The 21,615-nt window shown below is 38.6% G+C and overlaps 1 protein-coding gene across 3 annotated transcripts in view; it reads right to left on the reverse strand.

Moving 5' to 3' along the window:
• LOC139120195 (glycerol-3-phosphate acyltransferase 1, mitochondrial-like) overlaps window positions 1-15,073 on the reverse strand; it is a 52,073-nt gene extending 37,000 nt beyond the window's left edge. Inside the window, exons 1-2 of one of the 3 annotated variants that reach the window (XM_070684363.1) lie at window positions 14,845-15,073; window positions 7,508-7,746 (exon numbers count right to left, since the gene is read on the reverse strand). In XM_070684363.1, coding sequence (XP_070540464.1) covers window positions 7,508-7,746; window positions 14,845-14,908 — 303 coding nt within the window. In that variant the 5' untranslated portion in view covers window positions 14,909-15,073. Of the gene's footprint in view, window positions 1-6,060; window positions 6,256-7,507; window positions 7,747-11,464; window positions 11,673-14,844 lie in introns of those variants that run through there. The other 2 variants (XM_070684364.1, XM_070684365.1) reach the window with 2 other exon arrangements.
• Between the last annotated feature and the right edge of the window lie 6,542 nt (window positions 15,074-21,615).

Here is a 21,615-nt window from a genome sequence, read left to right on the forward strand (position 1 = left end):
ATCTCAGAACTCTACACAAACAGATTACTATTACATATATCTCATTATCTGTATGCCTTGTTGCCATGACAACGTGAATCAAACCAAATTACACCGGCAGACTTCCCCTGTGAAGTATTTTACCTATTGTTTCCCAGGGAGTTCAGGGTTACTTTTGTTATTTGTTCTGGAGGGGGAGGGGGGGGGGGTGGTTTGGGAGTAAACATCGTAAATTTCACTACAAAACCTGATGAAAGAGACGAGCGTTGGAATGAGAACAATTTTTTTGAAATTTATGAAAGAATACGGTAACATCACACTTCTAGAACGAGGCACAAAGGGCAGGGTGCCTAGAGCAAGATGTATTTTTACCTTTACGCCATTGCGATATGAATTGATCCTCTTGTCATGACGGACAAAATGGGATACGTAGACACATTAGCAGAGCAGACGGAAGAGAATTAAACCTCTGCAGTGTTTACACAGAACAGATTAAATTTTACCAGCCAAACAAAAGGTAACTGACAGAATATTATGTAACAGAATTGTTCCATACTGGCATGATTGACATTTGGAACAATAAAATATTTTCAAGAGTCAATAAATACTAGCTGAATGCCATTTCGTATGCCTGTTCTAGCTCCATCACTCAGTGTGATTCTGTGTTTATTCCTGTCATGTGTTCAACACCTTTGCATTCATAAATAAAACATTATTTCCATATGTAATGACAAAAGATGACGTCAGACTGGGTCAATGTTACATACACCGTCCCAACAGAATACGCAGCAATATCAAGGCAATGGTGGTGTTGAGCAAACGATGATACAAGTGTTGAGAAACACGTACAAGTTTAAAAGAAAAATTTCTTTGTGATAGAATCAAGTGAAAAATACCGTCAAGGACAGTGTGCTCACATTCGGTTTGAATTGGTCCATTCGAGAAATATTTAAACCAGGAAAAACAAGAATGACAAAAGCAAATAAGGTCTCCAACTTAGGTACTGGAGGTCATCTTTAGGAACATGCATATCAACTTCTATAGCAATGGGACAAGCAGATCCTAAATACATAAGCAAATGTCCACAACAAAAAATAGACAGAGAAGGCTTGATAAAAAGAAAAGGTGGGAGTGGGTAAAAAATGTACAAGGGATCTGGTAAAAAGTAATGCTACCTCATCAATCTTCTAGACCCTACCCCCTCCTGAATATCAAATGTTCCATCCCTTGGTATTACATAATGCCAGATGACAGGAAATGTATTTACAACCTTGGGGAGTTTTTAATTAATGCCATGAGTGTTATCATTCTAATGTAAACAGCACTTAAGTTGGTTACAGATAGTGAAATGCCTTCCACTGTGGGCGGTGATTACAACATCTGGAATTATCCTGGATCCAAATTTCTCATCAGTTCTTGTATGTCTTACCTAGAAAAGTTGCAAAATTAGTCTGCAATGAAAAATTCACCTCAGCTTTGTTTTCTGGATCAAATTTTCTTACAAATTGATACCAAATATGACAAAATTATGTTCACAGCCTTCGAAACTGTCTCACAACATATCCTGGGTTGGTGTAGGTCATTTGAGGTCACAAACTGAGAAAATTACCTAAAATATACAAATTTGGGGGTTTCCCAACACTTTGAGCAGAAAATTTGTCCAATAACATCCCCCGGGGCTTTATACCAAATTAAAAAGCTATCAAACGAGTAATTTTGAGAACAAGTTTTCTTGACCAAAAATGACAATATTGTCTTAAAAATACAAATTTGTATATTTCAGGACAATTTCCACATATCTAACTATTGTCATGTCTGTACGTCTGTGTACCAAATATAAAAGCTGTCTGTCCAGGGGTTTTAAAAAGAAAATACTGTTTAAGATTTTTTGACCAAAAATGACAAAATTGCTCCAAAATAGTAATTTTCCCAATTTTGTCATAATTTCAACAAATTAGAAGAGTAACACCCTCGCAAAGATCTAACCCAAATTTGAGAGTGATTGGGCTGGCGGTTTCAGAGAAGAAGAATTTTTACTGAAAATGAGAAAAATCACCAAAAAAATCAGCAAAAATACAAAATTAAGGATATCTTCACAATATTCATAAAACTGTATAAGGTTCGCCTAAGGTACTTGCACACAATTTTCAAATCAATCAAAACAGCAGTTCTCGAGATATTAATTCTTGACCATTTTCACATTTTGTAAGCTCATTTGCATAATTTTGGCAATGCAGACTTCATTTGAACAAAATCCCATCTATAGCCCAGGATGCATCCACACACCAAATACCAAGCTGAAATGTGCAGCGGTTTGCGTGTTTTTGATGTTGACGGACATACTGTACGTACATACATACATACATACATACATACATACATACATACATACATACACACACACATACATACAGACGCCATCGACTTCAGCTTATACGATAAACTCACATTGGTATAACCAAATGTGAGCTAAAAAACTGCAGATGCTCAGAATTTGATCAGTGATACGCAGAAAAATACTGAAATTAAAACTATGCTTGTCAATAAAGACTACCAAATTGAGAGGACAGAGCAAGACTTCGACAAACTTCTTACCTCATAACAGCTGTCATAATTTTGAGATCATGCCACGGGTACAATGACCCAGTGAAATATTAATTATTTAATGCATAATCTCCATGTTGTGTACTTTGTCAGAAAGCATACAAATTTCATACAGGAGGTGTTCCATCAACATTCCATGGCCAAAGACTACACAGAGGGAATATGGAATGGACTGTGTAAAAAACCTATACAACATTTGAACGCTAGACAAACCACCTGGTATTGTTATGTGCAATATGTTTGATTATAAAATATTTGACAAAACTTCCACTTATTTAAAAAAAAATTGGCTTTTTATTTTACCAAAAAAATAATATAGCAGTCTGATTACTATTAGAGTGACCCAAATTTTAAATTCCATGTTATAAATTTCACCTTATGTAGGTCAAGTGAGTAGAATTCTGTTCTATTATTACACATTGATATTTAAAAGGAGCGAGAGACAGAGGTAAACATGCAAACACAACCTTGAACTTTGTAAGAATTTTGAATAACAGGTCTTTATAAGGGTTCAACGAGAGTTCAAATCTAGCAGTGTCAATGAACTAAGTATAAATCAGCTTGTGATGATGTCTGAAAGCTAAAGGTATGTGACAAGAGGGGCAAACAATCATCTAAAGTCAATGAAAAAATGGGACAACTGTGTTCGTACGAAGGATATGGGGAAAGTGTTATCTGCAACAAAGAACTCCCAGTACTGTCAACTGTATCCACTCATCAGTACACATCTATGTCTAAATGCACTTTATATGTAGTGCACTGTGTATCACCACGGATGTCTATTTTTTACATCCATGGTATCACACACAGAAGACACTGACATACAGACACACAGACGTGTGTGTGTGTGTGTGTGTGTGTGTGTGTGTGTGTGTGTGTGTGTGTGTGTGTGTGTGTGTATGTGTGTGTATAGATATAGATATAAATATATCCACAATGAACCATTCTGATAGGATGTGTTACAAATACCCTTCCAAATGTGGTGACAATTATGCTTTCCATGATTTGACATTATAATGCCAGTGTGACAGAAACTGAGAAAGTGACCAGTCATTTATTTGAGGGCTTTCTATAAACTTGACAAACTTAGTGATGAATATTCTGATGTGCACAACATACTCATGCAATTGATAACTCACTTGTCCTTCATCAGAATAACAAACTACATCACTGATCTAATGATAGAGTTGCACCGTACCTGAACGCAAAACCCCAGAGTTTCCCAACTGTGGCAGTGTAAAGTATGGTAACCCTGTGTGACACAGCCACTGACTCACTGTCATCAAGTGATGGCAACAGATGTGACGGATCAACTAAGAGACGGCACTTTCCATACAAATACGCCGTACAATGACAAAACACAAAATGAGTCATGAACACTGTCACATACTGTATGGCCAAAATTTTCACAATACAATGGGAAGTGGTAATTGAAATGCCGGAGAGTGTAAGGTTCAGTCAGAGTGGGAGTGGTCATTTGTCCAAACTCCTCCACAGGAACAACGCTGTGTATTTTGCATACAATGGATTGGTGTACATCAGGAAAGCACCCATTGTGAATATACAATAGCAGGATACAGTTGTATGGGTATAAATTTCGATAGAATGATATATATCAGTTCTTGAGAGGTGCCACTGTTCTATGACATAGAGAAAATCAGGAAGAAAGAACGGTACACTCCATGATGTTGGAACCCTATCCTTAGAATTTGAAAATTCACCAATCATTGAGTTTGCGACATTTCTATTAAAAGACAGGATATAGGTTTATAAGGCACTTTTCATCACAAAAAGGTTCTACCATGTTTCCTCAGTTTGTGGGAATATCATATTGGACTTGACATGATGTTTAGAGGAAAATGATACGCCGAGTAAAAGTAAGAAAAATTCAATACCTACATTGCATCTGAATAATCGTTCAGCAAGTAGTTGAATAGTCTTACTGCGTGATCCATGTAGTGTGTGAAGCAACGTATCACAAAATATGTATGGAAATACACAAAGAAGCAGAGAAGCACTGAGAAGCTCTCAGTGCAATATCACGATATCTAATTTGTTCATGATGGGAAGAGATACCTAATCTGCATGCCCTTCGATCTAACTGGAGGAATTTCTAGACGGCAATCAGCAAGTGTGAATGCACACAGGGTTTCTAAACAGCAAAGGATCTGATTGAGGTATCGGCAACGCATCATTGTTTACACAGAGCGCATAGGACATATTTCAGACACACAAGCTTGCTTTGATCTAACACACCTGTATCTTGCAGAGGTACGTTATATCACCGGTACAGGCAAGAAATCGTCATGGGGCAATGCTACATCATTTTAAGAGAGTAAATGAAACTGCATATATGATGTATTAAAATTACCGTCTTCAGAATTTAAAGAACTTCCAGTCTATGTAATTACATATAGATTCATTTTGACAAAATAAGAGTAAAAAATTTGGTGCTCTAATGCCTTTCTATGCATACAGGTGAATTGAAAAAAAAAAGGAGAACCCACTAAATGTAAATTATTGCCATTATACAAATTGATGAGCCTGCTATCAATAACACAAAGTAGTATGGCCAACGGTTAAAAGAAAACACTATCATTGAAACACAGATTACATTCAAGTTAAGACAAAGAAAGATATTCATTCTGAGGTTAAATACTGGCAGGAAGCATGTGATATGTGATGTGATGTGTGTTTGGCAGCCAGTAGTGTCTGCACCGATCTGAATTCAACATGACAGTTAGGAACTCAACCAAGATATAAAATTCAGAACGTGAGCAAAAACTGACCTTCAATAAATGCTTGAGTTCTCCACACTCGAGAACGCACACAAATTTGCCTAGATCATAGATGTTAACTTGAAGTGAGCTGGATGTCCGAAGAAGAAGAAAAAACCCAGAGCACTGAGACAATCCACGAAGAGGGCATGCTTATATGGATATCTCACACTGAATGTCAATCGGTGCTTGCATATTTATACATGCGGAGCATAATAAATTCTTCATTATGAGAATGAACGGCGTATAAACGTGTGACCTTTCACACTCGCACAGGTAGCTAGGATGAGCTGCTGCCATGGTGAAATCATACATGAAGTGGATACCTGTTCTTGAGGTTCTGATGCTCATTTCACAGGCTGCAGACACGAATGCATCTGAGTGCAGAGGCCATTCAGTGCATGAATATCCCTGGACAACTGATCCAGATGTCCCCCTTGGATTCACTTCACTTGTCAATTTATCAGGCAAAGCAGCTTGAATTTCAAACTGACACATCAATCGGAGTTCACACACACACACACACACACACACACACACACAGTGCACTAGCTGCCCCATTCCAACCAAATCATCACTGCACACAAAATAATCTTTTCCTCCAAAAAAACTGAAATTAGGTCAGTATGTTGATGGCGGACAACAAGCGTGTGACACGATTGCTCAAATTACATGGAGCAATTCTGGGATAGTTGCGTACCTGTATGCCTTTCCTCTGTCGTTGGTGGTTGTTTCGGAATCTCATTGCACAGTAGGCATGAAACCCAGCTGTCATCTGTTGCTTATTAAAGCTATTGAGCCAATAAGGAGAACAATGGATAGTAGAGGCCATCCTTGCACCGGCAATCAAAGGTAGCTTTTTTCTAAATTTAGACTAGACGCTGTGAACTATGGCACAAAACTGGGCCAGTCAGCAACCTCTGATTGTCTTATCCAAATAGGGTCAAAGATCAGCAATCCAAGAGATTATCACCACTAGGAAGGGATTTTACGGTATCTTACAAACAACAGCACATGGCCAGTATAATGACCTCATGATGTCACACCATCATAATTAGAAGGGCAATTCATACCGCCCTCTAGTGGTCAAGTTAGACTGCATACTCCATAGACGTGGTCGGAGAGGAAATTCAAAACTTTTAAGAAGTATTTTCATCCCAGAAAGCATCAGGCACACAGTTCAGTGATTTTTACTTCAACGTTTACAATGGTGACCGACAAAACAAAATCAGGATGAATTCATCAACAAATGTGTGATTTTACAACCCAAGATCCTTTGAAAATTATACTCCACCTTTTTCACATATTATTCAACCACAACCTTTAGTATATTACACATTTAGCTATCCTAATGGTCAAAGTGCAGTAAACTTTCAAAGAAGTAGCAATGATGAACCTTACACATGTAAATGAGCCTGATTGACAGTGGAGGTATAGTTCATGGAATACATCAAGGGCTATAATCACAACAAGAAATGAATACCTAAGTCCTGATTTATCAACATGTACATAATTTTCTTAGGAAATGTGTTGTCATTCTTGAATCCATTCCTGAACCATCTCCTGAAGCAAACGTTCACGGTTTTTGCTAAGTTTGAGTACATACATGTAGGTAAATGGTTTTCAAACCCCTGTTCCATTTCTGCTGTCTTGCAATATGATTGCGTTTGTATCCAAGGAAGTGATCTCAGCAGCATGACTGAGAATTAACCCTGGTAAATTTGCCAAGGTACATAATTTAACTTTACACACCGATATTGCACCAGTATATTGTATATGAACAGCTCTTATGGGAAGGTCAGTCAGTTTGCTGCTAGGGACTTACTTTACCCAACTAGGGAAAGTAATATCAGATTAGTTTATTATCAGGGGAAGGCAAATGTTTTTCCTTGGCAATTTGTCCATGTAACACGCCGCGGTATACTTGTAAGAATCCAGCAGTCTCCCAATAGTATCAGACAGGAAATTTGCTCACCCCTATAAACCCTTTCACCACCATGGTTTGGCCCAAACCCATTGTTATCAATGATGATTGTGGACCAGCTTAAAGGGGATTGGGGTGGACAGATTAAATACCGGTAGTAACACCATGGAAAACGGTATATTATTAAAAATAAGCCATATTTCAAAAGATGTTGATTACTTACTATGCCTATGGTTGCCTTCCATGATTTTATTTTCAGTTTCTTTCTCCTGTCGAGGGCTTGTGTCGTTCCTTTACCATTGTGAAAACCTCTTTCACTTCTCAGAGCTGCACCCTCCGCTGAGTTGCCATTCAGGGGTAGCCGTTGCTGGGCCTTTAATGAGTTGCCTTTGCCAAAGAGACAACGGCTCTCCCACTTTTTGTAAACCTCTTCAAGCTTGCTCATATCCATGGTGATGGTGCCTGATGTGTAAACAAAAAATAAATACATTCATAAATAAACAAAAAGCCATAAATGTATAACATTTAAAAAGCAGTTGCTTGTCCTTTACCTGGGCATAAGAGTGATTGTTATGATCAGACTTTTTTGTTCTTTTTTTGGAAAATCTGTTAACCAATGAAGTTGGCCGCTAAAATATGAGATTTTAGTATAGGAGTATTGGTAGCAAATGGTGAAATCACAGCTATCAATATGACTTACATGTAATGAAGCCATGAGAGCCCAATGTATACCTAGCACTCAAGAAATCTACTCTATTCTTGGCAGTCTTCACTGTACGTGTTTTGAACAGAGTGAGTGATGAGTGCTGCTTAAGTTCTGTGATTGAACTGAACTTGTACTTGAATGTGTGCTAATTAACTTACAGAACTGTCTGAGATGCATATTAACATGGGCTCTTTGAAGTCAACAAAACAAGCCAAAATAACAGAATACTCAAGAATCTCTTCATCATTTCCGTTACCATCTTAATGGACAGGGCCTAGACTATTTATTACACCTGAGTGATTCTTGGATGCCTTGTACATTTGTGGACAAAGGATTTCAAACAGGAAAGGGCTTCACTTGCTATGACTGTTGGGGAGAGGAGAAAACAAACTTTCTACATCCTTCATGTAATATTGCCATGTACTAGAGGACGCGCCGCCTCGCCCCTGTCTTAACATTACAGTTATGCTCAACGGAAAGTAGACGATGAGATTAAATGATACCTTACTCAATTACTAATTTACATCAGACACTTTATTTCTAAAACTACACTAGTACCTCACAATATTGCTGCGAGCGGCAAGTTCTCAAAGACAAGAATAACAAATACCAGACCTAAATGATTCCTTAACATAACAGTCGCTTGCCTGCTTCTCTGCCGACATGAGTGCCTTATCTCTTTCCACTGGTTTATTGCCGTAATCTTATACCACGATACTAATTACACAGCGACAAAAAGACAACTGTAAGTTGGCTGAAGCATGAAGTAACATATGCCTCTCAAAGAGATATATAAAAGGCAAATAATGAAACATCTTCATCATTCATGAATCAAACGTTTTGTCTGAAAAGCTCTTGCAAAGATATCTTGAGACAGACAATAATTATATGGTTTCTCTGGTTTGGCGAGTAAATCTTGTAGAGGATTATACAAATCTGTAATTGACCCTCATCAATTTTGAGCCATTGAATAACAGATAGACAAAGTCTCATTTGATTGGATATAATAAACACAAAACGTTAAACATCCCAATCAAATGTACTTGGAAGAGTATGCATGAGAATAGTTGCACCACTGTTTGACTGCTAGAAGAGATACACAGAACAGTGGACATATAGACAGTATTTCACATTAATCATCAGTAGCTTAGGTAATTGTAAAGTTGGCGATATGGTACATAGCTAGAGACCCCCATGCGTGATGTTTTTGTCCACACTTATCTTCACTCTAGCACAAATTACAGAGTGGCAGTTGATTGTAACATTTTCACCACCATGGTTTGGCAAAATACCCATTGTTATCAATCGTAAGTGTGGACCTGTTTTACAAAGAATTAGGGGGGTTAGGTCGAGGCATTTTCATACAAAGAATTAGGGGTAATCTGTTTTAAGGCATTTTAGTGTCAAAGAAAATGAAAATTGGCAAAAGCAGAAGTCATGATTTTAAAGGGTAGAGTTGACTTTTCAGATCCTCAGAATCAGATCCTCAGATCTCAGACCTCAGATCCTATAACTTCAGACGCAGATTCGAATTTACAAGCCTTTTACAATACCCGTATTAACAGTATGATTGCAACATTTAAAATAATAATTTGAATATGACATGTACAAGGCAGTTAGGAAAACAAAAAAGTCTACATAAACGTTTTCGCTCAACAAGTTTAAACGAACACGGTTCTACAATTACAGATTAGCTAACTTGCTTCTTCCCACAGGTGCTTAAATCAACCAGTGATCGCGAAGCCTCCTGTAAACGTACATAATGTACGTTTACAGGAGGCTTCGCGATCACTGGTTGATTTAAGCACCTGTGCTTCTTCCGACCCCTGAATTCTGATTAAGCCCGGGGTCACTGGCCTCCAACATGGATAAGTTATATTCCCTCGCCATAAATATTACGAACGATGGTAAAATACGGACTGTCGATAGCCAGCATTTACATGATCGTCGCGGTCTTGATCGCGCGCGGGTTATCTCTATGAGGGAACGTTCAGGTGATGACATAACAAGTGGAATCATTGCGCACCCTGTCTTCGACAGATAACGTTCTGATTCTGAGATCGAAGTTTTTTAGTTCAAGATTCAAGATAGAAAATAAATAATGTCTAAAGCCTTTTCAAATCTAAATTATATTTTATTTATCAGTATATTACATTATACTTTGAAAATTGTGAAATTTTAATTATGAATCTGCGTCTGAAATTATAGGATCTGAGGTCTGAGATCTGAGGATCTGAATCTGAGGATCTGAGGATCTGAATCTGAGGCTCTGAAAAGTCAACTCTACCGATTTTAAAGATTGAAAAATCCAATCTACTTGACACTTACTGAGCAGTGTCTCAACAATGTCGGCCGGTCTACCCGGCGATGACGTTCATTTCAGCAAGAACTACAGTTGTCTTTTTGTCGCTGTGTAATTAGTATCGTAGTATAAGATTACGGCAATAAACCAGTGGAAAGAGATAAGGCACTCATGTCGGCAGAGAAGCAGGCAAGCGACTGTTATGTTAAGGAATCATTTAGGTCTGGTATTTGTTATTCTTGTCTTTGAGAACTTGCCGCTCGCAAGCAATATTGTGAGGTACTAGTGTAGTTTTAGAAATAAAGTGTCTGATGTAAATTAGTAATTGAGTAAGGTATCATTTAATCTCATCGTCTACTTTCCGTTGAGCATAACTGTAAGATGGCCGATATCCTAACCATGCATGCAATGACTGCTCAGTCATATTGGGCCAAGTTGAGTTATCTGGTCGATGTACCGAAAATATGGGTATGCCATTGCAATGTGTAAGCTGCAGTTTTACTTGAAGCTCGAGGTTTTGCCTGGGTATTTGGGTTGGATGGTTTTGCCGTCCAACCCCCGGACTAAACCTCGAGCTACAGTTGTGGTACTGCAGCTATGCAATGTGTGTTGGAAGACAAGGGCTGACTGTAATATGATACGTTCTCGTACCACATGCTGAAACAGACAGTGAAGTTACCCGCCATTTCCTCGGTGTACTTCACAGCGTCTCACAAACTCAGGCTGCGCATAGCGACCGATTGGCCATGTCATCAGCTCAAGAAAACTCCTGAAAGTTGTCTGAGCTTTGACTACGCCATGATATGGTAGCTTGGGATGCAATTATTGCATCCATAAACAACTGCCTTCTAAAAGTGACACCCCAAAACCACGCCATCGATTTGCGACACGGATACGAGGCTACGATCCTACTCGTCCGTTGGCAGTTTCACAACACAAAGCTTGAATACGTTCATCATTTTTATAATTTCACTTGTAGAAATCGTAAGAGTCAGCATGAACTGAAAAAAATGTCGCTACATGATGAAAGAAACCATGGTTGTAGAACTAGCAAGAACACTGTATAAAATGGGAAAAGAGGGTGTCTGTCAGTGTTATGGTTGAACATCTGACTTGAAAGGGACAGGGGAACTTGGAAGAAAAAATCCATTATACACATGCACACGCCATACCTTTAAATTCAAGTCTATCAATGTTACACTGTAGGTGCACCTTTGCAAACCACACCAAATGCAGAGTTTCCGGGGAAAAAAAGGAAACCGTCTCGAAAAGAGTTTTAGTCTGGGTCTGAGAGAGAATTCGCACACTTCTCCATCGTTGACGCTTTACTGTTCACCGCTGGTCTAACAACATGTTATCAGCGGGAATGCGCCGTGACCTCTGAGCAAGGGGTGTACCAAACCCCGCTTGCCTCTGGACACAGCGTATCGTCAACTTCGACTTCAGGATACACACGTAAAATATGGAGGGGAAAATGACTGCAGCACTCTGATGATAAAGTAAACTAACTGTATGAAAATGTTTACCGTAAATCTAGCTTTAAATGGAAAATTTAAACACAATTGATGAAAACTTAATGCTTTCGTCTCTGAGTTGGGGAAGCACCCCTTTTTTACACAATGGAATGTCCTAGTGTTTTTAAGTTTTATTGACCGTAATTGCGTAATCGTTTTTATCCCGTGATCACGTGCCCAGTGGCATGTAAGCGACGAATGACCATGACCGTGGTGGAAAGACGGGTCACGCGTGACAATAGCGTTCTTCATTCAGGAACCGTAAATGGAAAAATTCCCTATTGTACACTTCCGTTCGATGGTTCGACAATCCTACTATACAGAAAGTCAAACGCAACAATAATAATGAATATTGCTATTAAAGTCAGACTCTCGTCGAAGTTCATGAGCGTTTTCTTGTTGAACATGAAAACATCAAAACGCGGCGTCATAGAGGTCACCCTGAGGACAAATGAGATACTAGTAGCTCTTGAACTGCGTGTCAAAAAAATTACAATAGCAGAAAAAGGCTGATGCAATCGTGTACTTTTCCATATTTCATGGCGGGAAAGGATGTTTGCCGTCTGGGCCTTCAGTTTTCTTAACTTAGACGACAACCATTTATAGACTTCCCATGTGTAAACCTTCCCTGTCATATCTCAAACTGAACAAAAACAAAAAAAAAACCGCCGTTCCAGGGCCAACTTGAAGTTGGTTTTCCAAAGGTGTGTCCACAGTCTTATGTGTACGCATTTGTCGTTTTTAATGTGTTTACGTGTAAAAAAAACCACAAAAAAACTGTTAATAGGCCCATATAAATTTACTATGATCAATGTAGACCAAAAATGTGGAAACTTAAAAACGTCCGAATGAGTGGATTCGAGACAAATGAAAGCTCTCTAGCCGACACAAATAAGGTGTGCACACAGTGATCACGCGTGTCCCATTCTTTCAAATAAGGCACTCTATGCATATTGCATTAGCAAGAGAGCGAAGAATTGGCGCGGCGAACGAAAGATTATGATTACGGCATATCTCGTAGCCGATTCTTTGTTCACATTTAACTAGGTTATAATATCACAAGCTTTCAAAGAGCTGGTTTTTTTCTGTCGTATTGCATAGTAAAGGTGACTGAAATTTATAAGGGCAGTAAAATTCGAAAAATTTAAGCTTAGGACTAGAAAAACCTGGACTTCTAGTAAAAACGTAAATTCTAATGAAAAATTGTATGCATGCAGTGCCGACTTTGTCCTCCAATTATCAAAATCTTTCTTGAGGCCTATACGTACGATAAGTTCACACTTCGAAAGCCTCAGTTTTCCTTGAATTTTGACTATTTGACTTCAATAACGTCTCAAGGTTAACTTTAATGTATCACAATACCTTGCGTCAGAGATAGCCTTCCCTCTTCAAAGTCTGTAGTAACCTCGACCACGGTCCAGGGACCGTGCTTCGACCCTAGCAACATTGCATATAGCTAAAAGTCGTCTCCAAACCAGTCCGACATAGCGCATATGTCGCCTTGTTTCAAACACAGTCCCTCCACACACGGACTGACTGTATTTCAAGCTTTGTAGTTTGGTAGAGCGCGCCAAGATGCTCTATTATCTACTACACTAATTTCTTGTAAGAAAACCTTAATCTATATTTACTTTGGAAATATTACTTCTATAATTATACATGTAATTTTCAAAAGGGTTAAAACTCTTTATAGAGTTTACACTTTTCTTGTTTGTTTTGTTTTAGAGACCTATGGTCTGATGATTGGACAAACAATATTCCCTTTCCAAGGTTATGGATTAATAGGGCACTGAAGATTCCATAGACGCAATCTGAACAAAATATCATAGTACGTAGAGATGGAAACAGTCACCAGCTTCTGTCCACTCTGGCCTTTACGTCTGCTGCCCTCACCTCGAGGGCCAACCAGAGACGAATACTAAGCGACCGAGTCAATTCTTGCATCAGAATATTGCCATCATCGGTACTTGGGCTTTGGTAGCCTTCACCATTGTCCCGGTAACATGGATAACACTTCAAAGTTTACAAACTTTAACAGCGGCTGCAAATCATTTCACTTTGACATATTTCTGCGTCTTTTCTTGTCTGTCCAGAGCACGGACCGCGCTCCAAAAAATTGTGCTCACAGCTTGTGCTATAGTTATCTGAGCTGTGCCAAACGATGACGGTATCTGTCTACGCCCATTCAAGTTTGACTGTGGTCAAGGTAAACAGCTTTCTCTCACGATCACGGTTTCCACATTTAGTTTGGGAAGTATCGTGAAACTGCCATGTGGCAGGTCCATCGGATTTAATTTTTTTGTTGAAGAGGCACAAAACAAATACTAATGGGCGCCTTCACTGTTAAATCGCTGACTTTCAAGACAGAATGACGTTGCACACGTTTGTTGGCCACAAGAAAGTGCTTTCATCATTAAAGTTCATGAAAACAAGACGAAAAAGCTATTATTTTAGGAGTGCTTTCCAACAAAATAACTTTAAATTTTCGGAATAAAATTTCATGAATTTGTGGCTTCCACAAAAAGAGATGTTTTCAACCCTATTTGTGATGAATAAAAATACCAAGGCAACAGCAAATAAACACGGAGAGATCTACATGATGTGACCATCCAGACTGACTCTAATATAACTACTTTTTATCTGCAAAGGAGTAGATACGTAGATAGATACGGAAAACCACACACATACACAAAAACACAAAAACATATATGTATATATATATATATATATATATATATATATATATATATATATATATATATATATATAAAATATATGTATAGTTTTTGTGCATGTTTTTGCCTACATAAAGCAATATATTTCATATTAAGCTTAAGCATTTGTTTATGTGTAATGAGGTTGCATCATCATTCATTACAAATTCAACAGATCACATTCCCCAAGCTGAGTAACCAAAGTAACATAATGTGTGTGTGTGTGTGTGTGTGTGTGTGTGTATGTGTGTGTGTGCGTAATAGTCATAGATTTAACATTACAATATTATCCACAGATATGAAAGAAGTTAAATAATTATTTACCGCTTGCTGAGATACTGATCACATGTATAACCGATTTATTCTTCACATCTTGGCAAGAAAACATGATGATTACACCTTGTCGCTTGATTCAGCCAAGAAGAATGAATGGTTGAAGCTGTGTCCACCGTACTGTGCCTTGTGAGTCGTGCGGACGTCGGAAGTCTATCGGGACGAGACGTGCACTCGAGAGCATTCACCTTGTGTCCTCAGTTGGCACTGGGTGTGTGTATGTACGTGAATCATGAAGACCTGTCGGGAAACCCCTGTTTGACTCGACCACTTCTGGGTAGGAGTGTCAGGCATGTTCCATTTGTAAATGTAAGCTATCGAGTCAACACCGTTAGCTAAATAACGCTAAAACGGTTGTTGTCATCCCGAGAAAGGATTAAATCCAATGCGAATTAATTATGGTGATTGATTTTAGGTTATTTGCATATGTTACGAATGCAGTTTCATGATATTGACCTTCTCGTAACCCTGACTCGCTCCTGACGTATTGCACAAACAAACCGCCATGCATTGAGCACGTCCCCGTCTCGTGTCCCAAATAGCCTTGAGCAGCCCACCATTAGGTTAACACGTACTACACACAGGCGCACCAAATGTAGTGGAAAATGGAATGGAAAGTGGAGTCCTTTAAAATGTAAATTACCGGTATCAGAAAATCTGGAGGAGCAACATTTCACTTAGTCCTGAGCAAGTAATCATAGGCCCCCTACCCCACACCATTTTTAATAGCGCCAATAGTGTATAATTTTCTTATATATTATAGAGAAAATCTAATTTGTTTTAATCATCGGCGGCTGTGAATTATACCACGGGGGACGATGATTACCAACTCGCCCGAAACCAATTTGTAATTTTTATGTGTACCTTCCTCGTCCTGACAAATCGACTCAAAATAATGTGCGAACACAGTCTGCATGTAATCTGTCCGACGCGATATTCGCGACGCAGATACTTGATTTCGACAACGACAATCGGCCAAAAATACACATGCAGAACTTGAACAGGACCTAGCCCGTTCTACGATGCTGTGTGTTCCCAGAATTTGTGACTTTGTGTCGTCTTATTTTGTAATTTTTACATGGCAGAACAACGTCTTCTTCATGTTAGTCAGTGGAAGAAGAGCAGTTTATTTCGCTAAATTGTGGTAAATTTTGGCGAAAAACTTCCCGCAGGTCAACATAGGCAAGTTTTGACAGGCACCTGTCATAGACACGCCATAAAACACGAGGTACATGGAATCTATACCACCAGATATACGGGCGAGTTGGTATCGGGCGGGTTGGAAAAGGTGCGAGTTAACGTAACTGTCATTCCGATGCTTATACCGAAGTTCTGGCTCGTCGAATCTCCAAAAGGCGATCAGAAGATCATATCTCACGATCAAAAGAAAGTATATGACTGTGCTTGTGCTTGTATAACGGGTTTTCGTGGTGGTGTGACAGGCGAAAAGTCATCCTAGTTTCAAAGTCAGCACGAAAAAGATTGATAACTCCACCAGAAAATCACCAACATAGCTATTTGACTCACAGCTAATTTATTGATAAGCTTATATAAGCTTAGTGCCTTCCGGTACGAACGGTTATTTCAGCAATCTTCAGAGTCCGCCACCGATAACCCCTCCACCGTCGCAACTGCGCTCAATGTTGGAAGAGGCTAGCGATAAAACTAAGTTAAACGCTTCTTCACATTTAAAACACGTCATATTATATATTTCGCTCAATCAGTGACTTCCAAAGCGATACGTGGTAGGGTCACCTTCCGTCGAACAGGACTGTGGGTCGGAGTGTTGTCAGAACGTGCAAAGTACATACTGGAGTCACTTTCACTCGTATCATAAAGTCAAGGATTGTGATGCATCGTAAAGATTATCGTGACATATTCCAAGTTCACTACTAATCAATGCATATCTCTATAACGGTAATTTAATTTACATTCCTTAATTTAAAGAATATCGTAGAAACAAGTCTTACAACACTCTCTCTCTCTCTCTCTCTCTCTCTCTCTCTCTCTCTCTCTGAAAGCCTGTGAATGTCGTCACAACTGAAATACATGAAAACAAAAACAAGTTACGATGACATTTACAGTTACGAGGACAAGAAATGGCATGTCACTTCTCGCGTACGCCTAGCCCCTGGTTGGTTACTACGTTCAAAAAGTCACGTCGCTCGCATCCGATGATTCAGATATTGTGAACATGCGAAAGTCCCGGATGTTGACTGTACTATAATTTACCATCTTCCGTTCTGTTCATAGAAACCTGTTTATCATCATCATTATCATCATCATCATCATCATCATCATCATCACTATCTAACAAATAATTAGACGCTGGTTGACAGGAAACTTGGTTTAATTCTGAGATGCCCGTTTTGTGCAATGCGAGCTGTGCTCTCCGTGCATATTGACAACCGCTCCCATCGAAAACAATCAAGGGGAGATCCAATGTCTTCGATAAGATGCCCAGAAATTGTTTGTCAGTAAAAATCGTGTATCAAGACGTCGACACTTCTTGTTTCTTCAATTTGCTTTTCATATGATAGCGAAAATCAAACGACTGCAACTTCTCTTCAACCACGACGATTCATCGGAACTTCTCCCACACTCCGCTAAAGAGTCGTTTGGCTCGGTTTGTTGGCTCTCTCCTAAATAAAACTACCACCACTTAAACATGAGTCATGACGTCACCAGGAGTTCCCTCCTGCCATTGGGCAAGCTGTAATGCTGAAGAAGAATTGATTTTTTATTCATCTTCTTTGCCGAGACTATGATAGAGAACGCTGGCACACCTCTACCTCTTGATTTCAAAAGTACAGAAGCTGAACGTAACAAGAAGTATAAAAGTACAAAAATAATAAGACTTATAGCGACAACAATATAGAACATAACGTCAACCATAGAAGCTAGAAAGTTCCTCTATGGTGTATGATCAAACGTAACTACATATGGCAGCTCGACGTTCAATAGTTTAGGAACTCAGCATAATATTACGCATTTTGCTGCGCGTCATAATTCGAAAATTGAGGGGGTGTACCGAGGCCGTTTGTTGATTCTTGTTTATTGGCACTAACTTCTTGTGGCCATAAGGTGCGCCGTGGGGTCATTCTTTTGACAAAAGGCATAGGATAAGAAACAGGCTCTTTATATTTCGGTTGTGAAACCCCGTAACGAGTCCACCTTTTTTGTATCCCTGAACCTACTATACATGATGAGGAATCAAATCGAATCAGAGATTATCTTCAGGAAATCGAGATGATGATTTTGATAAACAATGTAGAGATGAAACACTACGACCAGAGTTAGTAATTGAAAGAGATACTGGACAAGCGATTTACCATATTACGTCAATGATTAGGCCTACACAGCTGCAGAGAAAACAGTGGCCTCCGTTCCATTAGGGTCACCGCAGATAGGTTTTCTGGCATGTTTAAAGGCGATGAATTTTCCAGTTTTCTTTTTTGCCTGCGGGTACACAGTGAAAATAACAAAGGGCTACCAAATCCCAGAAGTCCATTTTGAAAAGTACTACTTCAACAGTTTTTGTTAGCGTGAGGTACAAATAGCGCGGAGTTGAATCAATTCTGATATTTGTGTGCTTCGAGGGCAGTCTTTGACAAATACAGGTATAATATTTGCTTCCATACCTATTCAAACAGGTACCCGCATATTCAGTTTTCAGCTGAGATTTATTAGTTGACTACGTTACACTCTTATCAACAATAACTCGACATTCATTGACCATCCCACATACCTATGTCATTTGTGTGAGTGGCTACAGATTTCTCCAAGATATTCGTTTGCAAGCACGCAAATGAAGGTACCATTGTCACAAAATAGTGAATATATATATATATACAACTTGAAGTCAATTTGCACGCAATACTCTCTGAAAACATCAAAATTATACACCCTTTCCTGCAGCATTTAGAAATACCTAATGCAACTTGTGATTTATAGGACATTGCAAACTGTGCACGTGATGCAACATGCCACCGCGTAGTGTAGTGTACAAAGTGAAGTGTTTATTTCAGGAAAGCGTAAAGTGTATCTGAACGTTTTTCTTTGATATCAAGTGATCCTTTTCCCTGAACAAATTAAAAGTAAACCAGTGTTTCACCTCGAAAGATGCAATTATAGAAATACACCCATCAATGCGTAAAAGTTTTGCAATAGTATTTGAGATCATTTCACTTGGAAACATGTATCGGCTGATTATTTTAAAACAAAGTCATTAACATTAAAAAGAAATAAACTCAGACAAATACCAAATTTAGAATAGTGATACGCCACATGATTCCGTATGAATGATTTTTGTTCACTGGTGACATTTCCATACAAACTTTTATGCCTCATTTGCCCATGAGCCCTACATCCATTAGTGAGTGAACTTGTACACGTAGTACGCTAATTACACTCGTCGCCACTTTACTGTTGATTAAGCCCACTTGATGCAGTCAGAAATTCTGTTTTTAGACAAGGGCAAAACAAGCAAGGTTGTCGTATTTATGAGAGTAAGTATATTCTCGATGGGATTCCAACCCACAACGTACGGCACCTATTCGCCTAGCGAAGACATCACAGTCCAAACCGATCGGCTAGATCCCCACCCTCAAAAAGTGGTTCAATAACCGCGCTATAGCTGCATACAACTTTTTCCGACTGCAACCCCTCCATACGTAGTTGAGTTCATGGAGCACCTTTCTAACATACTGTAAGGAGTTTAGCAAAGCTTCATGACAAGATACCCGATGGAAACTAAAAATAAAAAAACAAAACAAAATAAACCTGACTGATATACAATAAACAAATCTGTGATAAAATTCAGTCTCTAGACTCATGACTGAAACCACTAAAATAATATAAAACCCAAAAAAGGTAACAAGAAATGCAGCTCAGTTACCTGTGATTGTAATTTGTCTTGACAGTAAATTTCATGAGCAGAGCTTTTGGTTTTGAAAGAAACATAAGGATAAAGCACATGAATTATCATGGAAAACTTACAGCAAACATTTCCTCTTTTCAAAAACCTTTGTAGTTAACAATGGATTTGACTGGGCAAAAACTTTTGAAGTCCCCTTCACAGTAATATAGTGGGCAGTAAAATCGTGTGCACAAGGAGACTTTTAATTTGTCACTTTGAACAAAAACTTCAGATTGGTTACATTTTATCTTATCAAAAGCTCAACCGCAATGAAATTTGATGACAAAGCCATTGGTTGTACTCGGTACCCGCATACTCAGTTTTCATCTGTTTGTTAGTCAACAACTCGACATTCATTGACCATTCTACATATCAATGTCATACTGTTTGTGCGAGTGGCTACAGATTTCTCCCAGAGAAATTTGTTTTATGAAAAGCTACAGCGAGCACGCAAATATGATCTTTTGTCACAAAATAGTGTGTGTGTGTGTGTGTGTGTGTGTGTGTGTGTGTATATATATATTATATATATATATATATATATATATATATATATATATATATATATATATAGATATATATATATATATATATATACACAACTGAGTTGATCAGGATAATCTAAAATAATACATTTCCACTACAAATTTGTTTGTATAGGCTGCAGAGCCGCCTACACTCATCGGGTGGCTGTGATCGACTGAAACTTTAGGCGGGAAACGATTTCTTTTGTTTTGTTTTTGTTGGCACCTGTTTGTTGCAAAAGGTTGAATAATTAGTGACTGCACAAGAGAAATTTTCTCCGTGTCTGCAGGTCGATACTAATTCGTTTCTATTGTTGAGGGAGCACATTTCTGGATATCTGAGGAGTATGAATTTCTCGTGGAGGCACAGATTGCATTTTTTTGTGACGTTGGAGTATGGATTGCATTGCTTTGTTATTTTCCAGTCAATCCTGTATTCTGTCTTTGCATCTTTCAGTGACCAGATGTGCTTGCTCAGTTCGGTGCTGTTTCTGTATTTTGTGTTGCGGAATGATAGCATGTGGTTATTATATCTTGTTTTGAATGGAGTCTCCGTCAGGCCGATGTATGTTGCGTGTGTATTGTTGTCTTCCCTGGTGACTGTTGCTTGGTAAACCACGCCCTCACCAAGCAACAGTCACCAGGGAAGACAACAATACACATGCAACATACATCGGCCTGACGGAGACTCCATTCAAACAACATATAATAACCACATGCTATCATTCCGCAACACAAGATACAGAAACAGCACCGAACTGAGCAAGCACATCTGGTCACTGAAAGATGCAAAGACAGAATACAGGATTGACTGGAAAATAATAAAGCAATGCAATCCATACTCCAACGTCACAAAAAAATGCAATCTGTGCCTCCACGAGAAATTCATACTCCTCAGATATCCAGAAATGTGCTCCCTCAACAATAGAAACGAATTAGTATCGACCTGCAGACACAGGAGAAAATTTCTCTTGTGCAGTCACTAATTATTCAACCTTTTGCAACAAACAGGTGCCAACAAAAACAAAACAAAAGAAATCGTTTCCCGCCTAAAGTTTCAGTCGATCACAGCCACCCGATGAGTGTAGGCGGCTCTGCAGCCTATACAAAACAAATTTGTAGTGGAAATGTAATATTTTAGATTATCCTGATCAACTCAGTTGTGTATTTAGCTCTACTCTAGTATTGAGCACTCTACTCCAGCTGATCTTGAACAAGTATATATATATATATATATATATATATATATATATATATATATATATATATATATATATATATATATATATATATATATATATATATATATATATATATATA

The sequence above is a fragment of the Ptychodera flava genome, chromosome 20 (genome assembly GCF_041260155.1).
Source record: "Ptychodera flava strain L36383 chromosome 20, AS_Pfla_20210202, whole genome shotgun sequence".
Lineage (NCBI taxonomy): Eukaryota > Metazoa > Hemichordata > Enteropneusta > Ptychoderidae > Ptychodera > Ptychodera flava.